The sequence below is a fragment of the Tympanuchus pallidicinctus genome, unplaced genomic scaffold (genome assembly GCF_026119805.1).
Source record: "Tympanuchus pallidicinctus isolate F22 unplaced genomic scaffold, pur_lepc_1.0 scaffold13, whole genome shotgun sequence".
In the NCBI taxonomy this organism is placed as follows: domain Eukaryota; kingdom Metazoa; phylum Chordata; class Aves; order Galliformes; family Phasianidae; genus Tympanuchus; species Tympanuchus pallidicinctus.
The window spans coordinates 5,107,063-5,128,524 of NW_026294648.1; the positions used below are offsets into that span (position 1 = coordinate 5,107,063).

The window sequence follows — 21,462 nt, forward strand, 5'->3', positions numbered from 1 at the left end:
CAGATGTCATACTGCCTATTTGCTACATTCCAAAATACACTACATATTCAAAGCAGGAGACTAAAGAAATGTAACTTGGATCTGTTCATTAAGGAATTGTTAGCCAAGCACTCAGTTAACCATACTGAGAGCCAGGAGGAGTTTTAGTCACTGAGGATTTTTTTTTCTTGATTCTTTCCGCCTTGTATATAATTCATATGAATTTTGGCAGCCCATTCTTACAGGCCAAGCTAAGAAAAGCTCTTTGTTATCCATTTGTACACACAAAAAAAGCAACATGTTTCTTGGTGTTTGACTCTAAACAATGAAAATGTCAGTGGTTCACTGAACAAAAACTTTACCTTTTCTAGACAAATGCAAGTTGTCTGTTGCAGCTGCAAATGGACTTGCTCCAGTGTCACTCTCCGAGGAAGAAACATCATATATACTGAATTTCTGAATGGAAAATAAACTCTGTCAATGTATATCCATTCACAAGACTGGAAAAAGTGTCATTTATTTGAGCACAGATATAGAGAGGACAGTCTGTGGAGCCCCTGGTCAGTAGATACAGACTGTGTGAAGACCCAAGAAATAACAAAACTGAACACAGAAGATACGGCAGTAGTACCTTGTGTGATGCAGACAGCATGGCAGAAAGTCTCGGCTTTGGTTTTGGCAAGATTTTATGCTCCTCTGCAGTATCAAGAGCAGGTGTGTTGGATCTATAGAGTAGAAAAACATCTAAGCAAGGAGATCAGTGGTAGGGATGCACTGGATAAGGCATCCACTGCATAGGCAGTCTGGCAGCCTTCAACATTGATTCAGTTCTGCTCAGCTGCTTTGTCACTTTTTTTCTACTGACTCTGCCCAATATGAGGCTGCCCAGAACTAGTGCCTTCATTCATTTTCTTCTTTGGAAGGACTGGGGGCCATATTAAATTGTCCCAGCTTGGAGTAAATATGAATCTACCACTACAGTCAGTAGAGAACTTGATCAACAAAAACAATGGTGACACCTTCTAGGTGTCACCCAGAATTTATTCAGATCTTCCTTTCTGGGAGAAAACTATAGAGAAAAACACAGAATGTGATAGTGCCAAAACAGTCCAAAAGCCACACAAGAGGGAGATGCCCTTTCAGGCTTGGTCCAGGAAGGAACAGGCCATGCCTATCCCCACACCACAGGCCAGGCCACAGGCACATCTGGATTAATTGAGAACTTAGAAACTACAGGAATTATTAAGCCATCAACGATAGGGGATAAAAGCCTTCACACTTGTATCATAAGTTAATTACTAAGTGCTTGGTACATAGATAAAATGAACATATATCACGGGCAGTTTGCCTGACTAGTTCTGCTGTCTTTGGGAGTTTCCAGTGACAGCTGCCCTCCAGATGGAGAAGAGCAGTCAGGTTGGGCCACTGGTGAGATTTCAGATGGGAATGTTTTGCATTTAGGGTTGAATGAGAGAAACAAAGCAACGTTTACAGGACTCCCACAATAAATCATTAGGACCATTGCTATGCTACTAAAGCATGTTGACTGTGTCCTTTATTAAACAACACCCATTGTTCAGCTGCGGGAGGTCTGGAAGTGTTTTCAAGGCTCACATTTAATAATTGCAGCAGTTGCCACCTGTGAAGTATGATTCCTCATTCTGCTGACAGAAGAATGCAAATGAGATGGAAGCAACAATGAATAAAAAAGTGGATATTTTAATGGATTCTCCATAGCTCACAAACATTGAGTGAGGTCACTCATTTGCTTGCTGAAGTTCTTTTATTGTGTATTTGTGCACAGTCAGCACAACATGACATCTACCAAGCCACGATGGTGAGTGCTGAGCACTGAGGGCAGTGGTTGGCACCAGCAGGAAATGAGCGGTTTCCTAAAATAGTTCATTTTGTTAGCATTGCTCCATGGGAAAAATTAAACAAATAAAAATCATAATTACTTTGAAAAACTACCCAGAATAACCTGACATGAGAGACAGCTTCCACTTTACTGACTCCTTATCAAATCATGCAGGAAAAGACCTTTCTGGCATAAGCACATTAGCTCTTAGCAATTAGGGGAGGATTGATACTCTGACAATTCCTGGAAAAAGGGTTTTAAAAGCATTCTATATAGCCTGTTACTAATACAGTCCTGGAAGCTCAGGTAAAGAACATGATTTAATGGGTGGCATTCAATTTTCGCTAAAAACAAGCAGTGGCAGATACCTCTCCTCTCCTGTGCCAGCAGCATGCTCATGGAAGGGAGGACCTGGGGCATCTTTGCTTTCCAGACTTCTCCCGATGTGCTCGTTGACCTCATCTGTAATGTTAACAGAGACAATCAAGAAAGTACATGTAATTGAGCTTGCAACAGCATTGTGTTTTATCTGAAGACAGCAAAAGCTTGTTAAATGAGTCCCACAGCAGAAACCCTGGGGATTTAGCGGGGGCTGCTCCTGCAGGGGGGGGTGCTTCATGGCAGCATCATTCACACTCCCCAGAGGCCACGGCACCCCCAGGCCCCACGAATCTGCATGCCCAAAGACAGCTGCCCAAAGCCTGGCTCATGCCAGGAGCTGCTGCTTTGCTGGAAACCTTCAGAAGACAATGCCCTAGTTGTCAGTGAAGTTAATCCGTTCCAGGATTTAAATTCAGCCATTTCCTGTTTTTACTCAAAGTCATCTGATCTTGGCAAACAAAGGAGGAGGCCAATAGAGTTAATGAGGAGATCCTTGTTATTTTTATTGGCACAAGGCTCAGCTATGTCTTCTGAGCTCTCAAAGACCCTGAAGGAAAAAAACAATAGAAGACAGTGACCTTTAAAGCAGGCTGCCACGGTATAAGGTTGCATTAGCCATCTAACTGGCAAACAAGCTCTTGCTACTGCACAACCAACAGGATTAATCTCTAAAACAGCAATGAAAAAGCAAGCTTACTTTGGTAAAAAAACAAACAAACAACAACAAAATCCTACAAGGTCTGCACATATTTATTCATTACATTCATATAAGAGCTAATTTAAAGAGTAAATGTATCTGTTATAAAAACTGCTGTATCTCTTTTGGTCATATTTCATCGTATAATAGAAGCAGAGGCTCATGGGCTCATAGAATGGCTTGGGATGGAAGGGACCTAAAGCATCATCAAGTTCCAACCCCCCTGCTCCAGGCTGGGCTGCCAACCACTAGATCAAGTACTAGATTGGGTTGCCTAGGGCCCCATGCAACCTGGCCTTGCACACCTCCAGGTACAGGGCATCCACAACCTCTCTGGGCAACCTGTTTCAGCATCTCACCATCTTCTCAGTGAAAAACTTCCCCCTAACATCTAATCTAAATCTTCCCTCCTTTAGCTTAAAATCATTCCCCCTTGTCCTATCACTATCTACCCATGTAAAAAAAAAATATTTCCTTCCTGTTTATAATCTCCCTTTAAATGCTGGAAAACCATAACGAGATGACCCCACACTTTTCTCCAGACAGAACAAGCCCAGTTCCTTCAGCCTGTCTTCACAGGACAGGTGCTCCAGCCCTCTGGATCATTTTTGTGGTCTTCCTCTGGATTCAGTATTCCAGACAGGGCCTCACAAGGGCAAAACACTCGTGACACAGAGAGACAATCACTTCCCTCACCCTGCAGGCCACTTCTTTCCTGATGCAGCCCAGTGTACCAATGGCCTTCCAGGCTGCAAGCACACATTGCAGGTTCATGTTAAGTTTTTCATGTACAGGACCCCTAAGTTCTTCTCAGCAGTGATACGCTCAAGGGGTTCTTCTCTCAGCCTGTATAGATACCTGAGATTACCCTGACACAAGTACAAAACCTTGCACTTTGCTTTGTTGAACTTCATTAGGTTCACAAGAGCCAACCTTTCCAGTTCATCAAGGTCCCTCTGGATGTCATCACTGTCTTCTGCCATATCAACTGCAACACTCAGTTTGATGTCATCAGCAAACCTGCTGAGGATGCACTCGATTCCATCATTGATAAAGATGTTAAAGAACATCAGTCCCAAGACAAACCCTTGGGGGACACCACTTGTCACTAGTCTCCACCTGGACATAGAGCCATTTCACCACAACCCTCTGATCTTCCAACCAATTCCTGACCCACTGAACAGTACACCCTTCAAATCCATATCTCTCCAATTTAGAGACAAGGATGTGGTGAGGGACCACATCAAAAGCCTTGCAGAAGTCTGGGAAGATGACACCAATTGCCTTCCTTTGTCCACTGATGCCATTACTCCACCATGCAAGGCTGTTAGATTGGGCAGGCATGACCTTCCCTCGGTGAAGCCATGCTGGCTGTCTCAGATAACCTGCTTGTGCCTCATATGCCTTTATGTGTCTTCTAGGAGGATCTGCTCCATGATCTTCCCAAGCACAGATGTGAGGCTCACTGGTCTGCAGTTCCTCAGGTCATCCTCCCTTTCTCACAAATGGGAGTTATGTTTCCCTTTTTTCCAGTCACTGTAACTTCATCTGACAGCCATGACTTTTCAAATATGATGCAAAGCAGCTTGGCAACCACATCAGCCAGCTCCATTAGGACCCTGGTGTGCATGCTGTCTGGCCCCATAGGCTTGTACACATTGGGTCTCACAAAGTGGTCCTGGATTTGCTCTGCCCTTACCGTGGCGGGCTTTGCTCCCCCAGTTCCCACCAAGAGGTTCAGGAACATTCAGGTGTGACATGAAATAACATAGCCTTGCTGTTTAGAAAACAGCACTAAAGTAATCCAAAATAGCTTAGGTTGTAAGGGACCTTAAAGATCACCTGGTTCCACCCTTTGTGTCTTGTGAAATGCCGTGCAGAGCCAGTACAGTCAGCTATGGATAATGGCGGATCTGGAGATGGAGCTCCACTCTCCACTGTTGTGCCTCACTGCTGACACAAATGCTACAGCCACAGCCTTCCTGCCTGTCAGCACCCAGCACTGCTGTTCCACGTCCCTGCAGTGCTGAGGGTCTGCAGAGGGTGCTGCTTGGGCCTGTTTGCACAAGGACCACGCATTTGGCACAAGGCGTGCTGTGGCAACTGAGTGGCCCCATGGCTTCTGCAGTAGTGGGAATTCAGTGTTTTGTTCATGTGAAGGCTGGTGTGCAAAAAGCATCACTGAGTATTGCTTTAGGTCAGAAAAGTTGTGCCATATCTGGTGGCACATGCAGGCCATGTTACATGCAGGCAGAGGAAAGCAGTCAAGGACCATTTATTTACACAATGAGCCACATATCCTCTTCTGCTCTAGTCCAGGTAGAGAGATGCCAGCAGATAGCTGCTTGAGAATGAGAAGATCCAAACACAGAGCACCCATGTTCTCCCTCTGCCTGCCATGACTGAAAAGACCTTAACAACCAAAGGCTGCACTCATTTGTCACATCACTTCCAAAGGTATTGCAGCAAATCTGCTTCTCACTGGCACTTCCCCCTCAGACTTTCTCAGACAGATCTCCCATCTCCCAGCTGGCAGGAGCTGGAGGTGTTCACCTCCTCCACATCACCACCCTTCAAAATGGTTCAGCCACTGGCACAGCTATACCCGGCTGTTAGAGCCAAACACAGAGGTCAACAGTACATTATAATGCATCCCAACAAAGTGCCCTTGGTAACTTCAGCATCAGATAGAAAAGAAGGCAAATTCCAGCAGAACTTAGGAGTCACCTGAACAGTTAAACTTGTTTGTACATAAATGTGCATTTATAGAGCCACTTTTAATACATTAGCTGCTTTACCCATTTCCTATTACTCTAAAACACAGACACTCGACCTTGGGGAAGGGAGCACTGATGTGCTGTCAGGACTGATGTGCTTGGCCAGGGGATAACATGGCCTCTCCACAAGACAATACGTAGCTCTCATCCCCTGCACACAAGCTCAAGGACAATTTATCACCAAATTCATTCATCTGTGCTGCTCTGAACACAGTAGATGGAATTCAGAGAGCATCTGTGTACTTAATAGATCTATACTGCTGCTGATTATTACCACCTTCTACTATAATCAATAGCAAAAGTGAAAAGTCCTTAGGGAGCCACAAAATCCTTTTTTCTGAAAGTTAAAACCCTCCTCAAGAAAAGGTCACTGGGTCTTTTTCTCTGCAGGAACAAATGTTCTCTTTCCTCAGCCCATTTGCCACGCAGAAGGAATGCCAACAATTGCCAGCGAATACTGTGGGGTTTTTCCAACTAGGAATTTTCTCATTTCATTCCCGAATACATAAATAAGGTTTAACAGCCCTGAAGTCATGAGCACATTACATTTATCTCATTAAATAAAGACACACATCTTTGCCACTTTGAAAAGCTATCAGGATGGCCAGCAAACATGATGGCCTTACATCATCTACTGCAGGTCAGCTACATGCTCAAATCATTCATACAGAGCCTCGTATGGTTCCCTGATGGGGCAAACACTACTCTCACTGAGGCAATGATGATGGCACATCACAAGAGAAGTGCTCACCCTCATGGGTGAAAGGAAGCAAGCCTTGTGTGTTAATCACTGTGGGAGCTGAACATATGGAAAGTAACAGCAAGGTGAAAAGAGCAGCTGCTGAGTCTTGATTCTCAACTGTTGCTGTAAAACAGCAGTGGGAAAAGTAAGAGCAAGCAACATTGTCATACTGTAGCTGTGCTTTTCCATAGCAAGGCTAGGAATTGAAAAAGAGAAAGTGAGGGAAGAAAAAAGGCTATATCTAAGCATAATTGCTACAGTAATTCAGTAACATTTGCTTCACCCTTCTTAAAGCAGCATTTGTCTAGCACTGAAAATGAGGTAGAAATTCTTTTTTTGTGAGGGTGACAGCACTGGAACAGGGAACCTGCTTTAGCAGGGGCTTGGACCATCCAGAAGTCCCTTCCAGCCCCTACAGTTCTGTGATTCTGTGAAAATACATAACTTGTATATGAATGCTATTTTAATAAGGAGATTATTTTAGGTGATAACCTTAGGCCGTGTAATAATACATATTAGTAGTAAGAGTTAAATCACCAATGTACATCCTCAAAAAGCAGAGCACACCCTGTAGAAATGGCCAGGCAATCCTGCCAAACAGTAAAAGGTTTTTAACATGTTTTAGCATTCTGGAGAGATGTCAAAATAGTAAATGTAATGACATAATGAATACTCAATACCAATATTTCATATGAAATATGATGGGCCAGTTCTGCATCAGAGGTTCCAATGAATCTATGCTAAGCTACAAAATGCAAAGGGAAATGAGGCTCTAAGATGGTCCTTGGCCACTGTTTAGCTTCAAGTATGTGTCTGAATAATGAGGAGCTGAGAAGAATAAACTAAACTGGGGCTCAGAAAGGGGAAAAATTGTTACATTAATTAGATCCTGGCCACTGAGGCCTGGCAAACAAAGGAGCGATCTATATTACTGCAGCCCCACAGAAAGAAATACAGCCAAAGCCAGGGAAGACAGATGAACCAAACTAGTAGAGATGGCATTTGAGTTCCGGACAGATGGAAGACAACCCTGATCTTACGACAAAAGAACAGAGCCCAGCTATAAGGTCCTTGTATTAGGAATGGTGGTAGACTTTGTGAAGAGCTGACTATCAGGGTTACTTCTTCCTTGGAGCAGCAGCAGCCACCAACCAATTCACTGGCCATGTCTGTGACTACCCACCCTGACAGATAGGATGTCTCCACACAACTTCTTAACATCCTGCTATGGGGCTGGCTGGCTTGTCTTCATGGTGAGGATAAGATGTGAATCAGTTCTGCTTTGTACAAGTGTTCAGCACCAAGTGCCAGCATCAGGCTGGTTAAATTTGGACTCAAAGCACAGGCCTGCTCATTTGGCACAGGGCTGCTCTCCTCTCACTGTCATGAGTCGTAAAATCCTATTTGATCAGTTGTATATAAAAATAAAAACCTAGGCTTTCACTTCTCTCTAAGAGAGAGCAAATCTCTGCCAGAAGATGAGAGGCACTCTGCCTTTGCAGAGATGTGACTGACCTCACCATCCTGGAGGCCTGCCAGAGCAGCTGCATGGTGGTTGTTACCAGATTAGTCTGGGATATGGAGGGGTCTCTGACCCACACATATCAATTTGATGCTAGAAATTGCCTCTCATTATCTCCCTTCCTCCTTGCTTCTGTGACAAGAAATGATACTGGTGACTTCTGACAAATAAGACATTTTGGAATAAACAAGCAGAAACAGGGAGAAAGCATTTACTGCAAGTAGCTGGCAAACAACTTTTATCTTGGTCTTCTGCCATGCTGTATTTTTTCCCTTAGGCCCTGGTTTTGATAAACAGATATTTTTTCCAGTACTGAAAATTTGGCGCAAAATCTGTTTCTTAAACTGAAATTTGGCTCCCAGAAGGCTCCCAGTACAGAGAGACCCACATACTGACCACCTTTTTCTGGTCCATCAGTTTGGTTTCTTAAGACACATTAATATACTTACTTTCTAGTTTGCCCTTTTTCCTTCTGATTGATGCCCGAAGCAGATCCGAGCCCTCTAAGTCTTCCTGAAACCGTTTTGCCTTCACTTCTGAAAACCATTCACCTGTCACAAACTTCTTCTTCTTTTCATCCTTGATGGAGCCTTGTATCCGTCTGAAAGTCAAGGGAGATGTTACATGCTTAAACTATCTCCAAGGTTTCAACTTTCCCTGAGCTACTCTCATAACAGCTGTACACACAGTTCCCCCATCTGCTATTACAAAGGATGCTGAGATTATTCTCTGCAATCACAAGGGCCAAACTAACATAAAAATTAAAGTTGCTAAGTTGCTTTAAAAACAAAACAAAACAAACAGCACCTTGCAAGCAAAGATCTTCATCTTTTACAAACTACATGTTCAAAATTGAGTCACCTCATAAGATTTGACTATTTCATTTGCAGCTCTCAGGGTTTGGGAAGGGGTGGGATTGTTTACAAGTCTTGTGCTTCTTTGTTTTATTTGTCTATTAATCCCTTTATGAACTACAAACCTTTTTGGATCAGATCTGCAAACTGTGGAAATAAATTATGCAATTCAGGAGACCAACCTGGCTCTTCAGCATTCTCCCTGCATGCTTCTCTTCCTGCTCCCTCCCGCTGCCATGCTGACGTTGGCACACAAACAGTTAGCTCTCCTTCCTGAGCACAGCTTTTCTTACTGTAACTAGCTTGGGCACACCCAGGGCTGGTTTTTGGCACCTAAATCTCTCAGTGTTTCATTTGCTAGCCTGTATTTTTAACTCTTTTCCAGCAAATTTGTTTTTATATGACTTCTTGGTGTAAAAACCTTTGGCTGCCACTGTCTCCCAGTTACTACAGCTGAGAGTCCCTGAGACCTGAGAGGCCATGTGCCCCATCAGGGTGCTGGGCCAGAGGAGATTCAAGCACATATTTTAATCCTGCTGACACCAGATCAGTGTAATGCCATTGAGTTGGTCTCCCTCAGCAAGCTGGCTGTGGTAGAGCCAAATATGTTCACATTGGCACAGGAGGTCTCACTGCAGTCAGCTGCACTCATAGCAAGTGGCATTTGGCACTGCTCTCTGGAGGATCTAACTCACCTGGCTCCCAAATGAAAGCCTTTTGTGCAATGTCTCCCAAAGAGCGAAGCAAAATCATCCAACACTTTCCCTTAAACCTCCACAACAAAGCAGAAATTTTACTACATTTCAGAAATAAAGGGGAAAAAAAAGTAAGAAAGAATACCCTAACAAAACTTAACAAAGAAAAACAATGGATTTTTTTTTTTTTTAATGCTTCAATTTGGGTGAGAAGCAAGAGCCTGTTGCAAGACTGCCCATTCCCCCTTCAAGCCCTAAGCATCCCTCCAACACAGGCTTTCCTCTTTTTCAGCTTACCAAGAAGTCAAAGACATCCTTATCAGGGGTAGCCAGGCACAGTGCCATCCACACCCACTGAACTATTTCTTTCCAGCAGTGGAGAATTTGGTGCCAGCTTGCCAAGCCTGGAGCATACTGTCAACATGGATGGCATTTAAAAAGTGACTACAGCACCAAGCAATCCAAATTAGCTGGCCCCAGCCCTAGGATGCCCTGCAAAAATTGAGCTGTTCGTGGGACCTCTCATTGCCCCTCTCTCTGCCTGCATGATGGATACTGCGTGCACACCCACCTTGGAGGTGAGAATGTAAAGCCTCATTTAAAAACACTGAGAGATTTCTGTGCTACTGGATGAGGAATATAAGGCAGCAGATAGTCTCCTGCACTGACCTCTGCCACTGAGAAATCAGCACCTTTCCCAAAGCAGGAAAGGGAGGAGTCCCCTTCACATCTCTACAGGGTACTCCCTAACTCCAAAGGAGAGACCAGCCCAACAGTCCTGCAGAGAGGTGACAGCATGCAGGCTGAAAAGCAGGATGTGCAAGGAAAAGATCTTTCATGATCCAGGCATGAAGGGACAGTACTGCTGCAGCCTGCACCCCTTCCTGTGCCCACGCATACACACACTCCTCTATAAGAAGTAAAATATCCCCCAGGTGGGAGCTCACGACTTGCTGTTATTGAACGCTGTCTCACCTGATGCGATCCCCATCTTTCTTCTTCAGCTCTGCATCTCTCTGCAGAACCTTCATCAGCTTCTCATACTCCTCCTCAGTCAGGAAGCTCAAGTCCAACATGTTCCCTGCAACGTTCTTCAGCAGTTCAGACAGATGGAGCAATGACACACCGGCAACTAATCCAGCTCAGCCTGCTGCAATGCCATGGGCAGACCCCAGTGTGCTGAGCAAGACAAGGCTGGAGCAAAAAGGGCTTCATTCACAACAGCATGGCTTGAATGGAAGTCGCGTTAGCATTTGGACCTACACTTCCAGGCTGTGGGCAGCTCTTCCCGGGCACGTTTTGCTGCTTTGCGTGCCTTCCCCTGCCAGGAAAATACTCTCAGCAAAATGAGGCTCCTCTGCTTTCCTTCAGGCACAGTCGTAGCAATTTGGAAGCCAGCGTCAATCAAACAGGCAAGCACAGTGAGAAGCAAGCTCACCGCCTGCCTCAACAGGCACGAAAGCTCAGCGCAGCCCCAGCACCTCTGGTACGCGCCTCCTTCAGCAGAGAAGTCTGCCTCCGTGGAGTTCAAGCATCCCTGCAAAGAAACAACATCAAGACGCCTTTCTGATAAGTGCGACATATGGTAACCAAATGTGTACACAGGGGGTTTGTATTTGTTCTTCAGCACAAGTTCCAAATCAAGCTGCCCTACTTTCCTCATCATCCTACAGCATCTCGCACAGCACTAACCTCTCCAAGATGGGGTTTTATTTTAGCTGCTTTCCTGCTTACAGGTAAACAGCTGACTCAGCATGCTTTAAGCAAGACATGCATATGAACTGCCAAACTGCCTACTTGTTTTTTATCTACATTTTTCCTATTCCTTATTCCTTCCTGCCTTAAATGAAACAGAGGAAGCAGTCAGCCTTTGTAAAGCAATTGGAAAATGCGATCTGCAGGTATTATTGCTGCATGTTAGGCCATGAAATACCAGAGGCTGCTCATTTTCTAGTATCAGCGCACTCCGCCTTGTACTGAACTGATATTTGCTCTTCAGACAGCATATGTGCAGATTGCTCAGCATTTCAGCAGAGACCAGTAATGGCCAGAGGCTGCATGGTGTGGAGGGAAGGTAAATTACGTTTTGCAGTGCTGCTTTACTCCTTGTCTTCCCCCCGGCCAACTGGAGGGCAGTAAAGTGCACCTCCAAGGGAGGAAAAGTTCTGCTGGAGTCCATGTAAATACTTCCCAGCTCATCAGGTGGGACTTTCCCACTGAGTCAAAGCCCATCGGGTGACTGTGGATTTCATCATCCTTGGCTTTTTCTACCAAAGCCACAGCCTTGTAGCCAGAATACTGAAAATGAACAAATCCCAGTTTTCATGGCAATTATCATCTGACAATCATCATGCCCATTCCCTGACCTCAAGGCCTCTATCACTCTCAGCGTGTCTGCCTTATCTGCCCTCAGCCTCCACATTCAACATCTCCAGGTCCTGCAGGTGCTCCTCAGAGCCGTGGTTCAGATTATTTCTGATCCCCCTTCAGCCTGCATCCACACAATGCACCTCTTGGACTGGCATGCCAGAGCCAAGCATAGGAGTTTCAGCTGGACTTTGTTGATGAAACATCGTTTTATAGATCTACATTATTTGACAGCTGATACATCCCCAAGTGTTTGTTCTTTTTCTCAAAATGGTCTAACATGAAGCACAGCAACTGTCAGGACATACACAAAAAAAGGCTAAGTAATGAATGAACATAACAACTCTGTAATTATTATAAAATAATTTTTGGACAGAAAAAAGCTTAACATGCGTATGTCACACTGCAACTACAGCCTTTATCATCTAGGAAACTACTGACACCACATTATTGAAAACAAGAGCAGTAATAAAAATCTGTTTCTCCGCCAAAACCTGCAGTTTGTCCAGCCCAGCAGGGCACTGGCACTTTCGTTATGCTCAGCTAACTCTCTCAGGCACAACCTTACTTCTAGAAGTACAAGTTTACAAAAGTTTCTGGGAGGGATTTTATTGGGGAAACAAAACAAGCAAACAAAAAGGATCCAGTGACACATTTCTCACAGTATTTGCCCTTCGAGAACTTGAAATTACTTCAGCAAACCTTTTCAGCAGACTCATATTTATTTACTAGTCCAGAAGTCAATCAGAAAAATACTACTTACTTGTAAATGGTTATTTTTTTTTTTTTTCCCCTGAGAAAGTTTTGTCTTACTGTAACGGTTACCTGAGAGGAAAAGGTTAACAGAACCCAAACAGCCAACTCCTTTTGTTTCAAGAGTCAAAAAGCAAAGCGCCTCCCAGGCTTGCTGGGGAAGAAAGGTGCTGCATTCCAGCAGCCCCTGACACAGGAAGGTTCCCAGCTCACCCTCTGAGGACACAGCTCCTGGCAGCAGACACTGACCTGGAGAGTCCAGAAAGTGAGAAGTGCCTGTGTCAGTGATAATGGCACCCACTGGGAGCCGTGCAGGGCAAAGGCAGGCTGCCCACAGGTGCTGCAGCACTGTGATGCCCTGTGCTGGGGAACAGCCTGAGGTCCTGCTGTGTGTCATGACACAAAGGCAGGCAAGTGTTTCACCACATCTCCAGTGACAACTGAATCTGAGCAGAGGAGGAGGTCAGATGCAAAGCACTTCCTTCCATCTAACTGCTTTTTAGAGATAGCGATAATCACAAGGAGGTCAACACCTGCTCTGCAGTATGAGAGCTGTGGGTGCAGAGACAAGCAGAAGCACGACCTGCTTGGGGGCAGAACTGCCTGCATCTCCTACTGTGCTGATTTCTGGTTTCTTTTGGCCACCACACCAAGAAGCAGCACATACTTCAATGAGCAGAGAATATCAGTGTGCAGTTTAGCAACAGAGGAGTGGCCACACAGGACTAGGCTGCAGGCCCCTGTGTCACTGCTCATCTTCTCCGAGGACGACAGCATGCAGCTGGGAGAAGACAGCACACAGCCTGCACCAGGCATCCTGCAGGTCACAGCTCCCTAAAACAAGAGCAATATCTGTACATTTTGCAGATTTCCAGGATTACTTGCAGAGCTCACATTAATTTCAAGCATTTGTGATGCTCTCATAGCCCCACAGACTCACTATGCCTGAAATGAAAAAGTATGTGCCCTTGTTGTGTTTTGACCCACCACCTGCTTGCTTCATTTGATATCCCCATGCATTTGATTGCAAAAATCCAGTGATGTTTACTCTGCTTTCACCTACTCTGTGCTGCTCCTTTTGCAGACCTGTGTCACTGCTGTGGTTTCTCATCTAGAAGGGAGTTTGATGTTTCTCCTGTCTAGGTGTTATTCAGGGAGCTTTCATCATTCCTCTCACCCCTCTCCGTGCCTGATTCAGCTTACTACAGAACTACCCACCAGTATTTAGATGCAAAAAGACTCTTCTCAACAGTAGCAACCCCTGCTCCCTTCCCTAGCTTGGCAGAGAAGCAGCGTGAGCCGTGCCTGTGGCAGGAGGAGCTGGGCAATGCCAGAGCAAGCAGCCTGCAGGCCCCAGGACAGAGGGGAGCACCGAGCACCAGCAGAAAAGCTAAGAGAGGTAATCACTAAAGGAATAAGCCTTCCTGTTGCCAGCTGTGCGCTGGCGATGAGCAGTCCTGCAAGCTGTGGAGCTGACAGCCAGGGAAAGTCCAGGTGCTAAGAATCCCCATTTTACAGAGCCAAGATACAAACAGCAGCGAGCTGCCCCAGACTGTACTTTTCTCCTTTCAGCAAAGCATCAGCAGCAGCACCAACCCCAAAGGAACAAATAAACACCAACCTCGTTTCAGCAGAGCGCAGCACCGTCTCACGGGGCGCATAGCAGCGCTGCGCACACCAAGTAAAAGCAGCCTGGACAACGCTCATTTCCTCATCCCTTGGCAGCTATGCCCACACGTGACCCGAGCTGCCAGGATCCCCACACGGCAGTGCTGCACAGGGCCACAGGCAGCAGGAGCTGCTCCATCAGGTGCAGCCCTGTGAGCTTTGTAAAACAAACAGTGCCTCCGCTCCCAGGTGAGGCTTCTGCAGCAGCAACAGCTAGTTATGAAGGAGGGTACGTTACAAACCTGAGTGACTGCTTCCTCTATCTTCAAGTTAGTTTTCTTCTCATTACAGAGAAGGGTAACATTTGGGGGAGTTTTGTTTGTTTTTCTAGGTAACACTCTTTCAAACAGTTTTATTGGGTGAAAATTAAATGCTTGCTTAGCCTGGCGGGCACAAAATAGCTCCTTTTGGACAGACAGATGCTGAGAGGGATGCCTCCGTTATGCTGGATATCCATTTTATTTCTGGGAGATTTCCCTGAGCTCCAGCACCAAACAGAACTACGTCTCTGCTCTTCACCACCAGCCCCGTGCTCAGCTGCCCAAACCTGCTCTGGTTTCCCAGTGCACCCCTCTAGATACCCATGCCAAGCACTGAGTGCTGGGACATGTTGTCCAGTCTAACATCACTCGCTGCAAGCCAAGCAATCGCTGTGACCAGACACTGCTTTGCATTTAAAGGAAGAGGAAAGGTTTAGGAACTTTAACCTGCCAATCAGCCAGCCAGGACGCTCTTCTGATAATGGAGCATTTAACACCTTGATTTCAACAGCTGGGTCAGCATGGGATCACGCAGATCCGCCTCATTGCTGGGGCTGAGCAGAGGTCCGTATAATAAAGATATGACAACACCCCTGCCCACGACACAACAAAACCAGGAACAGATAACACTGATCTCACCAGGCTATTCATAGCCTGATGAAAATAGCAGTGAGCAGGAAAGGCTGCTTGCCTCTGTCCATACCTTGTTATCACACATCCTGTTACAATATAAGGAAATAACCTCCTTACGCCTTACAATGTGTGAACACTTCCCAGTGCCCTTATTAGTTAAGACAACTCTTGTATGGCAGGTGAAGCCAAGAATGGCACTGCTCTAATGATGATGGATGTGATCCTGGCACCACAGATCCCAATGTCTGCTCTACTGAACAGGAGAAGAAATACCTAGCACCGAAACTGCTATACCTGTACGCAGTCAACAATCCTGTCTCATGCTAAGCCCCACTCTCCCTCCCATCTTACTTCTGGTGTCAGCACCATGGAATACACAGTGGCATTACCATTGGTACTATACAGCCAAAACAAGGATGGCCATCATGGTGCTCACAAGCAGAACGATGCGACATCTGACTGACCTTCATCAGCAGAGAGATTAAAAAAAAAAAAAAGCAAACTACAGGATGGCCCTGGGAGGAATGGGCTGAAAACACACATCTCCCTTTTTCCTGTCACAAAACAAGGTGATGCCTTTTGGTTAGCTGCTGCAATGCTCTGCTGCAAGGCATCACAGGAGCCCTTCCGAGGTGCACCTTTTCCTCTTGCTCTGCAGTGCACCGCTTATGGCTATGAGCTGCCCAGTCATTCACAGACCCACAGTGGTCGTGAGCCAGGAGAACAGATTTAATACAACTGCTTTCTGAAAAGCTTTTCTACTAAAAAAGCTCGGTTGCACTGCCTGCAATGATATTTTGTCTGAGCTGTCCCACTGAAAGGACAGAAGAGCTCTGCTGTTCCTACCCAACGAAATCCCAAGCAGCTGAGCGGCCTTCAGCTGAGTGACAGCTGATAAGGACTGCCTCCAAACAAAGCAGGCAGTTGTGCAGTCCACACATAAATGCATCTGTTACCATCAAACAGTCAAGGCTGAATTCTGGCAATACCAGACTGGTTTCTTTTCAGCTATCTCCAAAAAGCAAAATTACTCAAGTTCAACTCCCCATGCATTTGACACTGATCTTTCTCCACTCAGTGAAAGTTGCACCTGACTTTGTCACTCCACCCCAGAGCAGGTGGGAGGGTGGCAGCCGTGCCCCAAGTGATGGCTTCTTTCTCCCACCTGTATCCCAGGAATAAAAACACTGTTCAGTTCATCAAGAGCACAGCCATGCATGGTTTCCCTAGCTTTCAGTCTGTACCTCACTTTCCAGAAATGACAGAATCCAGCTGCTTTCCTGTTACCTTTTCCTTCCTCCTCCCCCTGGGCAGCTTCAGGAAAGGATATCCACTGATCAGGAATGCCCCAAGATGTGCTTTGGGATAAAGGAACGCAGGAACGTATCAGAGCTGTAGGTCTTAACCCAACCCCATGAGAGCAGCTGGAATTAAACAATTGAGAGCAACAATACAATGGCAGGCAGAAGAATTAGTAAAGTCCTCTATTCTGTGCACATGGAGAACACATAATTGAGGAAGTGCTCCGCTGACCACATAAGAAATGAACTCTGTTTATTTGCATTTACCCCTGTGCTTCTAGAGAAAGTATGAGAGCACAATATTACATGAAGTCCTGTCAAGCTTCCTTCTGAAGAATGCTGCATGAGCACTTCTGTCCCCTGCGCACTTCTACCCAACCTAACCTAACTGTTTTGTGATTAATCACCCACACTATCTACCTCCCTCCAGCCAGGATTGCACAGGTGAAATTTGCATTACATGCAATTTACTTCCTTCTATCCATTTTTAATTCAATGACTCATCCCACCCAGGGTAAACGAAGGACTGAGGTTCTTGGTTCTTTGCTGTTATTTCTTAGAGTCAGCACCATCAGAGGAGAGGTGTGACTCAGGCTCTGTAAGGTCAATAAAGCCTCTTAGTGGTATAAAACTAGCAATCCAAAGTTTTAGTTTAAATATTTGAGACTTGTGTTTATTTCATAGGTGGGAACTATTTGCAGATCTTGCAGGACGTAGTTCACTGTAATTCTGCACACTGCCAGAGCACAAATAAACAAGCACAGCCCCTGGGACACCAAGCAAACCTCTCATACCTCACAGATCCAGGATTGCCATCCTCTCCCAGCTGTGAGAGGATGCCAACATTTCAGAGGCTTTGCTGTAAGAGCCACCCAGCCAGACGTGCTCCATCCAGCCCAGCATAGGTTGGGAGCCACAGCTCAGAGGCAAGAGGGAAGCGCTCACACAGTGTCCTGAAGTACACCTGGCTGTGGGGAGGAGGCAGGGGCTTGTGCTGAGTTTTGTGCTGAGGTTTGTGCTATGCTTGCCCTTCCATCCTCGAGACAAAAGGAGTTTTAAAAGAATTTGCAGTTCTCTGATTGTTGGTTTGCAACAACCCACCATTCCCATACCTTCACAGGGGATGAGTGTTGAGCTCCCCATACAACCCCCCTACGTTTCTGCTGCTCAGACGTTCCCATCAGAGAAACACCTGTTGTTCAGCCTTCCCTCCCACCAAGGGAGGACAGCAGCCTTGAAGAACCCAGCTCTCCTGCTAGGAGTCTTCATGCTACAAAAGATACTCCTCAAAGCTTCTTCTTAGCCATTAATTTGTGACATGCTTGAAAATGCAACAACAAACCAATATCTGGTAGCTGCATGTTAGAAACCAGAAGCAGCTTAAAGCCAGACCCCACAGGTGGCAGTCACATACAGAGACCAACCAACCCCCTGATCTCGTTTCTTACTCATCCTCACAACCTGTGTACTTTTAATGGTCAGGAAAGCTGGAAAGCATGCTTTGGCCAAGTTCCAACAAACAAAAGGCACAGCTAAGGATGCAGGACAAAGCAACCATGCGTGACAACTTGTCTCTTTTTTTTTTTTGACCCTCAAAAATATTTGCTGACCTCAACTCTGCTTTCATTTCACCACGATTTCCCCATGCTTGCTTTCAAGTGTGACATGTCATAAATTGCTGTCCTGACCCTGCCTGTTACGCCCCAGTAACACCACGTTTGCACTGCCTACCTGGCACTTGGCAGTGGGTTGGGATGCACGGCTCAGTTAAACCAGGAGAGCTGCACCCCAGCACTGCCCACATTTCTCCTGGGGGGGGGAGGGGGGTCCGTGATTTATCCCTCCCACTCCTCCGGCAACTGGGACTTGGCATTGAGGGCACAGCCTCAGAATCTGAGGCTATTTGCAAACAAACAAATAGAAAAAAACAGCTATTTCTTTAAGGTGGCATGAGCTCAGAAGTCAAACACACATGGAGCCCAATTCCTTTGTACTCCTGTGCCTACTGAGCTCAGTGATCTGAGACAAAGTTTGATGCTGAAAGCCATGGGAAAGCAGGACTGCTTGTTGAGGAAAGTTTGTATGCAGTAGTTTCTTCCTTCTGTATCAGTGGTGGCATCCCAAGCCTCAGCCATGCCTGAAATAACTAAAAAAATAGAATGAAGGTAACTGGGGTGCTTCTCATCATGGTTTAAAACAAGGTACACTCAGAAAATGTAATTCCTTTCAGCATCTGGGAAAAGGGAAGCTTTGAAAACAGCCTTTCAGGAATTGAATTCCTGATCCGTAATTCCAGTTCCTGATACCAAAGCACAGAAAGGCTACAGCCAGATTCTGAGGTCAGCCCCACATCATGAGAGAAAAATAAAGCTCACAACCACGTCTCATCCACCATCCACACACCACACCACGCTCTGTCATCTCTGGATTTCCAAACTGAGCTGAGGCCTGGACTGGGCCGTGCTGTTCCTGGCTGAGTACAGAGACATGCAGTGCTCCCACCTGCAGTGCACTGGGTTTGTTCTGTGAACACAAGACACTGAAAGGGAACTCTAGGGAGAGCAACTCCATTACTGAAGCTGCACCTACACCTTCTGTCACAGGCCTTTTTGCAAGAGGAAAAATAGATTGGCCAATTTTCTTCCAGGAATAATGCAACTTTCCAGCGCTAACACAGGCTCAGGCATGAATTCAGTCATTGGAGCCATTTATGTGCTCAAGCTGGATAACTTGAGTGGGACATGAAATACTTTTGGAAACTCTTGTCATTCAGAACAAGAAGAAAAACCCAAACACCTGATTCTACTGTCTGTGCTCACAGTTATGTGAAAGATCTCGTGTTTATGCATTCCCAGCAAAGGGTGATTCACAGACATGAGGATAGGGAGAAGTTACACGAAGCTCACTGACTGCAGGTAAGACAGATGTACTTAGCACAAGTAGCACAAATCCGCATAAGGAAATCTGTCATTTAATCTAGCTCACGAGAAGTCCAGGTAAATTCAAACAAGAAATCCAAGCACAGATTGCACAGATTTAATTAAATCGCTAAACATAAAATCAGCTTCATATGATCATCTGATACCAATCTTCTTACACACACACGGTGTTTCTGCCACCTGTGCTGCTACACGAATACCCACACAACCTGCAATGAGGTGAGAAAGGCAGCTTTCCAGGTAAGAGTAACAAGGTCACCTGAAAAATGCTGTCTTATGTCAAGATGCTCAAGGTCCGTAAGGGTTAGGAGCTTTTTATATGAGCGGTGACAACTCTCTGCCAGACCTCACTACGCGATGCTGCCGGCAAGAAAAAGCCCAGCACAGCGTAAGGCTCCCACGTGGAGCGGCTCGGATGTTCTGTCAAGGAGGATGGAGAGGCAGACAGACAGCGAGAAGGGAACGGAGCGCTCGGCCCCACGGCCCCCAGCAGCATCACCGGCAGCCCGGACCGAGACAGGGCCGTCCGCGCCATGGCTGGGGAAGGCAAGCGCACTGCGAGCTGCTGTTGGCAGCCGTACGCAGCAACGAAAGGAAACGGGAACGAAGTAGAAACGGCACAGCTCCTGCAACAGCGCGCGGCGCAGCCAGGAGCTGTCGGCAAAGGGAGCGGCCCACCAGAACGCAGCCCCGCGGCTATGTCAGCTGCTGGCAACAGCGAGACGCAAATAAGGAAGTCCGTGGAGCCGGAGCGGAGGAGAGCTGCGGGACACGGACGCAGGAGAAGCGGTGGGGAAGCAGCGGCAGCTCGGCGGGCTCCCACCTGCGGCACACGGCGTCAAGCGAGGGGCGGCTTGGCGGACCCGGAAGGTCCCGGGCGCAGCCAGAGGAGAGGGAGCAGGGAGGGCAGCGGGGAGCGATACCTCAAACGAGAGACAGCTGGGAGCCACCACGCGCACCTCTGCACCCACGGGGGATAGAGGGAGGAGCTCGCTGCCGCCCCTGGAGGCGTGGCTTTCGGGAATGGAGGCGTGGCTTCGGGAAGGGGCGTGGCCATGCGCCGGGTGGAGGCGGGGCCACGCGGACGCGGGCACTGCGGTCACACGTGCGTTCAGTCCGTGTGAAGTGCTGGTTGCTACATAAGGTGCCTTACAGGAGCCCAGCCTCTGTGCAAAGGGATTAAGCTTTCTTTCTTTCTTTTTTTTTTTAAGAGCACCAATAAAGCTTCAGGATATGGGAATATTTGCACTGGAGCATTTGTTTTCCTGCTGTAAACACCAATTACCTGCAAAACCAGCTGTCATTTAGCAGTCTGAATTAACTGAGATAGGTATAACGGCAGCTGTGTGTGTCCTCCACCTTGGGCATGCAGAGCTGTGGTCACCCAGGAGCTCTGGCTGTGGGATTTGGCAACTGCAGGTAGAACAGAGGTAACTGAGGTGGGGTAAAGTGCAGCTTGGATTTACAGCCTGTATTTTCACATTTTTAGCCTTAAACCTTAACCCCACGGCATTACAGCCTGTGCCCTGCAATGAGTATAAAATAGCAACCCTGCAACATGCAAGAAATGAGCAGCGACAGCTTTATAGGGCCTCCAAACATCACTGTGTGCATGGATTTCTGGATGCTAGCAAGTAGCAAGTGCACAGTGAGTGGGAAAAAAAGCAATAGTTTATGAAGGTTTGATTACTGGCCAGCCCTGCTTGGTTGCAGCAAAATACGGCACCTTGAAGTGAGTAAATACCATCACATGGGAACAACTCCACAACAGCCTGCAAAATGAAGGGAAAAGACATATTATTACTGCAGTCAGCTGCTCCTATGCTTTTCTCACCTTCAGTCTTTTAAGGTTTTTGTGAGAACAAGTGGCAGAAGCCATGTCAAACAGTAGGACCATCCTTTGTGATTGTCTGGCACTACCATGCATGGAGCAGTGCAGCCCTGCAGCCCTGGGGCTCATGTTAGGACAACACTGCCCCAGTGCATGGAGCGCCTTTGGGAAAGGAGCGCCCAACTCTGCAGGGTGGGCTTGGTCC

The 21,462-nt window shown here is 46.5% G+C and overlaps 1 protein-coding gene across 5 annotated transcripts in view; it reads right to left on the reverse strand.

The window, feature by feature from the left end:
* The window catches only part of LOC128076137 (synaptotagmin-like protein 2), a 34,677-nt gene extending 14,217 nt beyond the window's left edge, over positions 1-20,460 (reverse strand). The window contains exons 1-6 of one of the 5 annotated variants that reach the window (XM_052673491.1): positions 20,350-20,460; positions 10,481-11,042; positions 8,406-8,557; positions 2,206-2,299; positions 611-704; positions 342-435 (exon numbers count right to left, since the gene is read on the reverse strand). In XM_052673491.1, coding sequence (XP_052529451.1) covers positions 342-435; positions 611-704; positions 2,206-2,299; positions 8,406-8,557; positions 10,481-10,581 — 535 coding nt within the window. In that variant the 5' untranslated portion in view covers positions 10,582-11,042; positions 20,350-20,460. Of the gene's footprint in view, positions 1-341; positions 436-610; positions 705-2,205; positions 2,300-8,405; positions 8,558-10,480; positions 11,043-14,246; positions 14,404-19,685; positions 20,230-20,249; positions 20,329-20,349 lie in introns of those variants that run through there. The other 4 variants (XM_052673492.1, XM_052673493.1, XM_052673490.1 and 1 more) reach the window with 4 other exon arrangements.
* Positions 20,461-21,462: the final 1,002 nt, after the last annotated feature.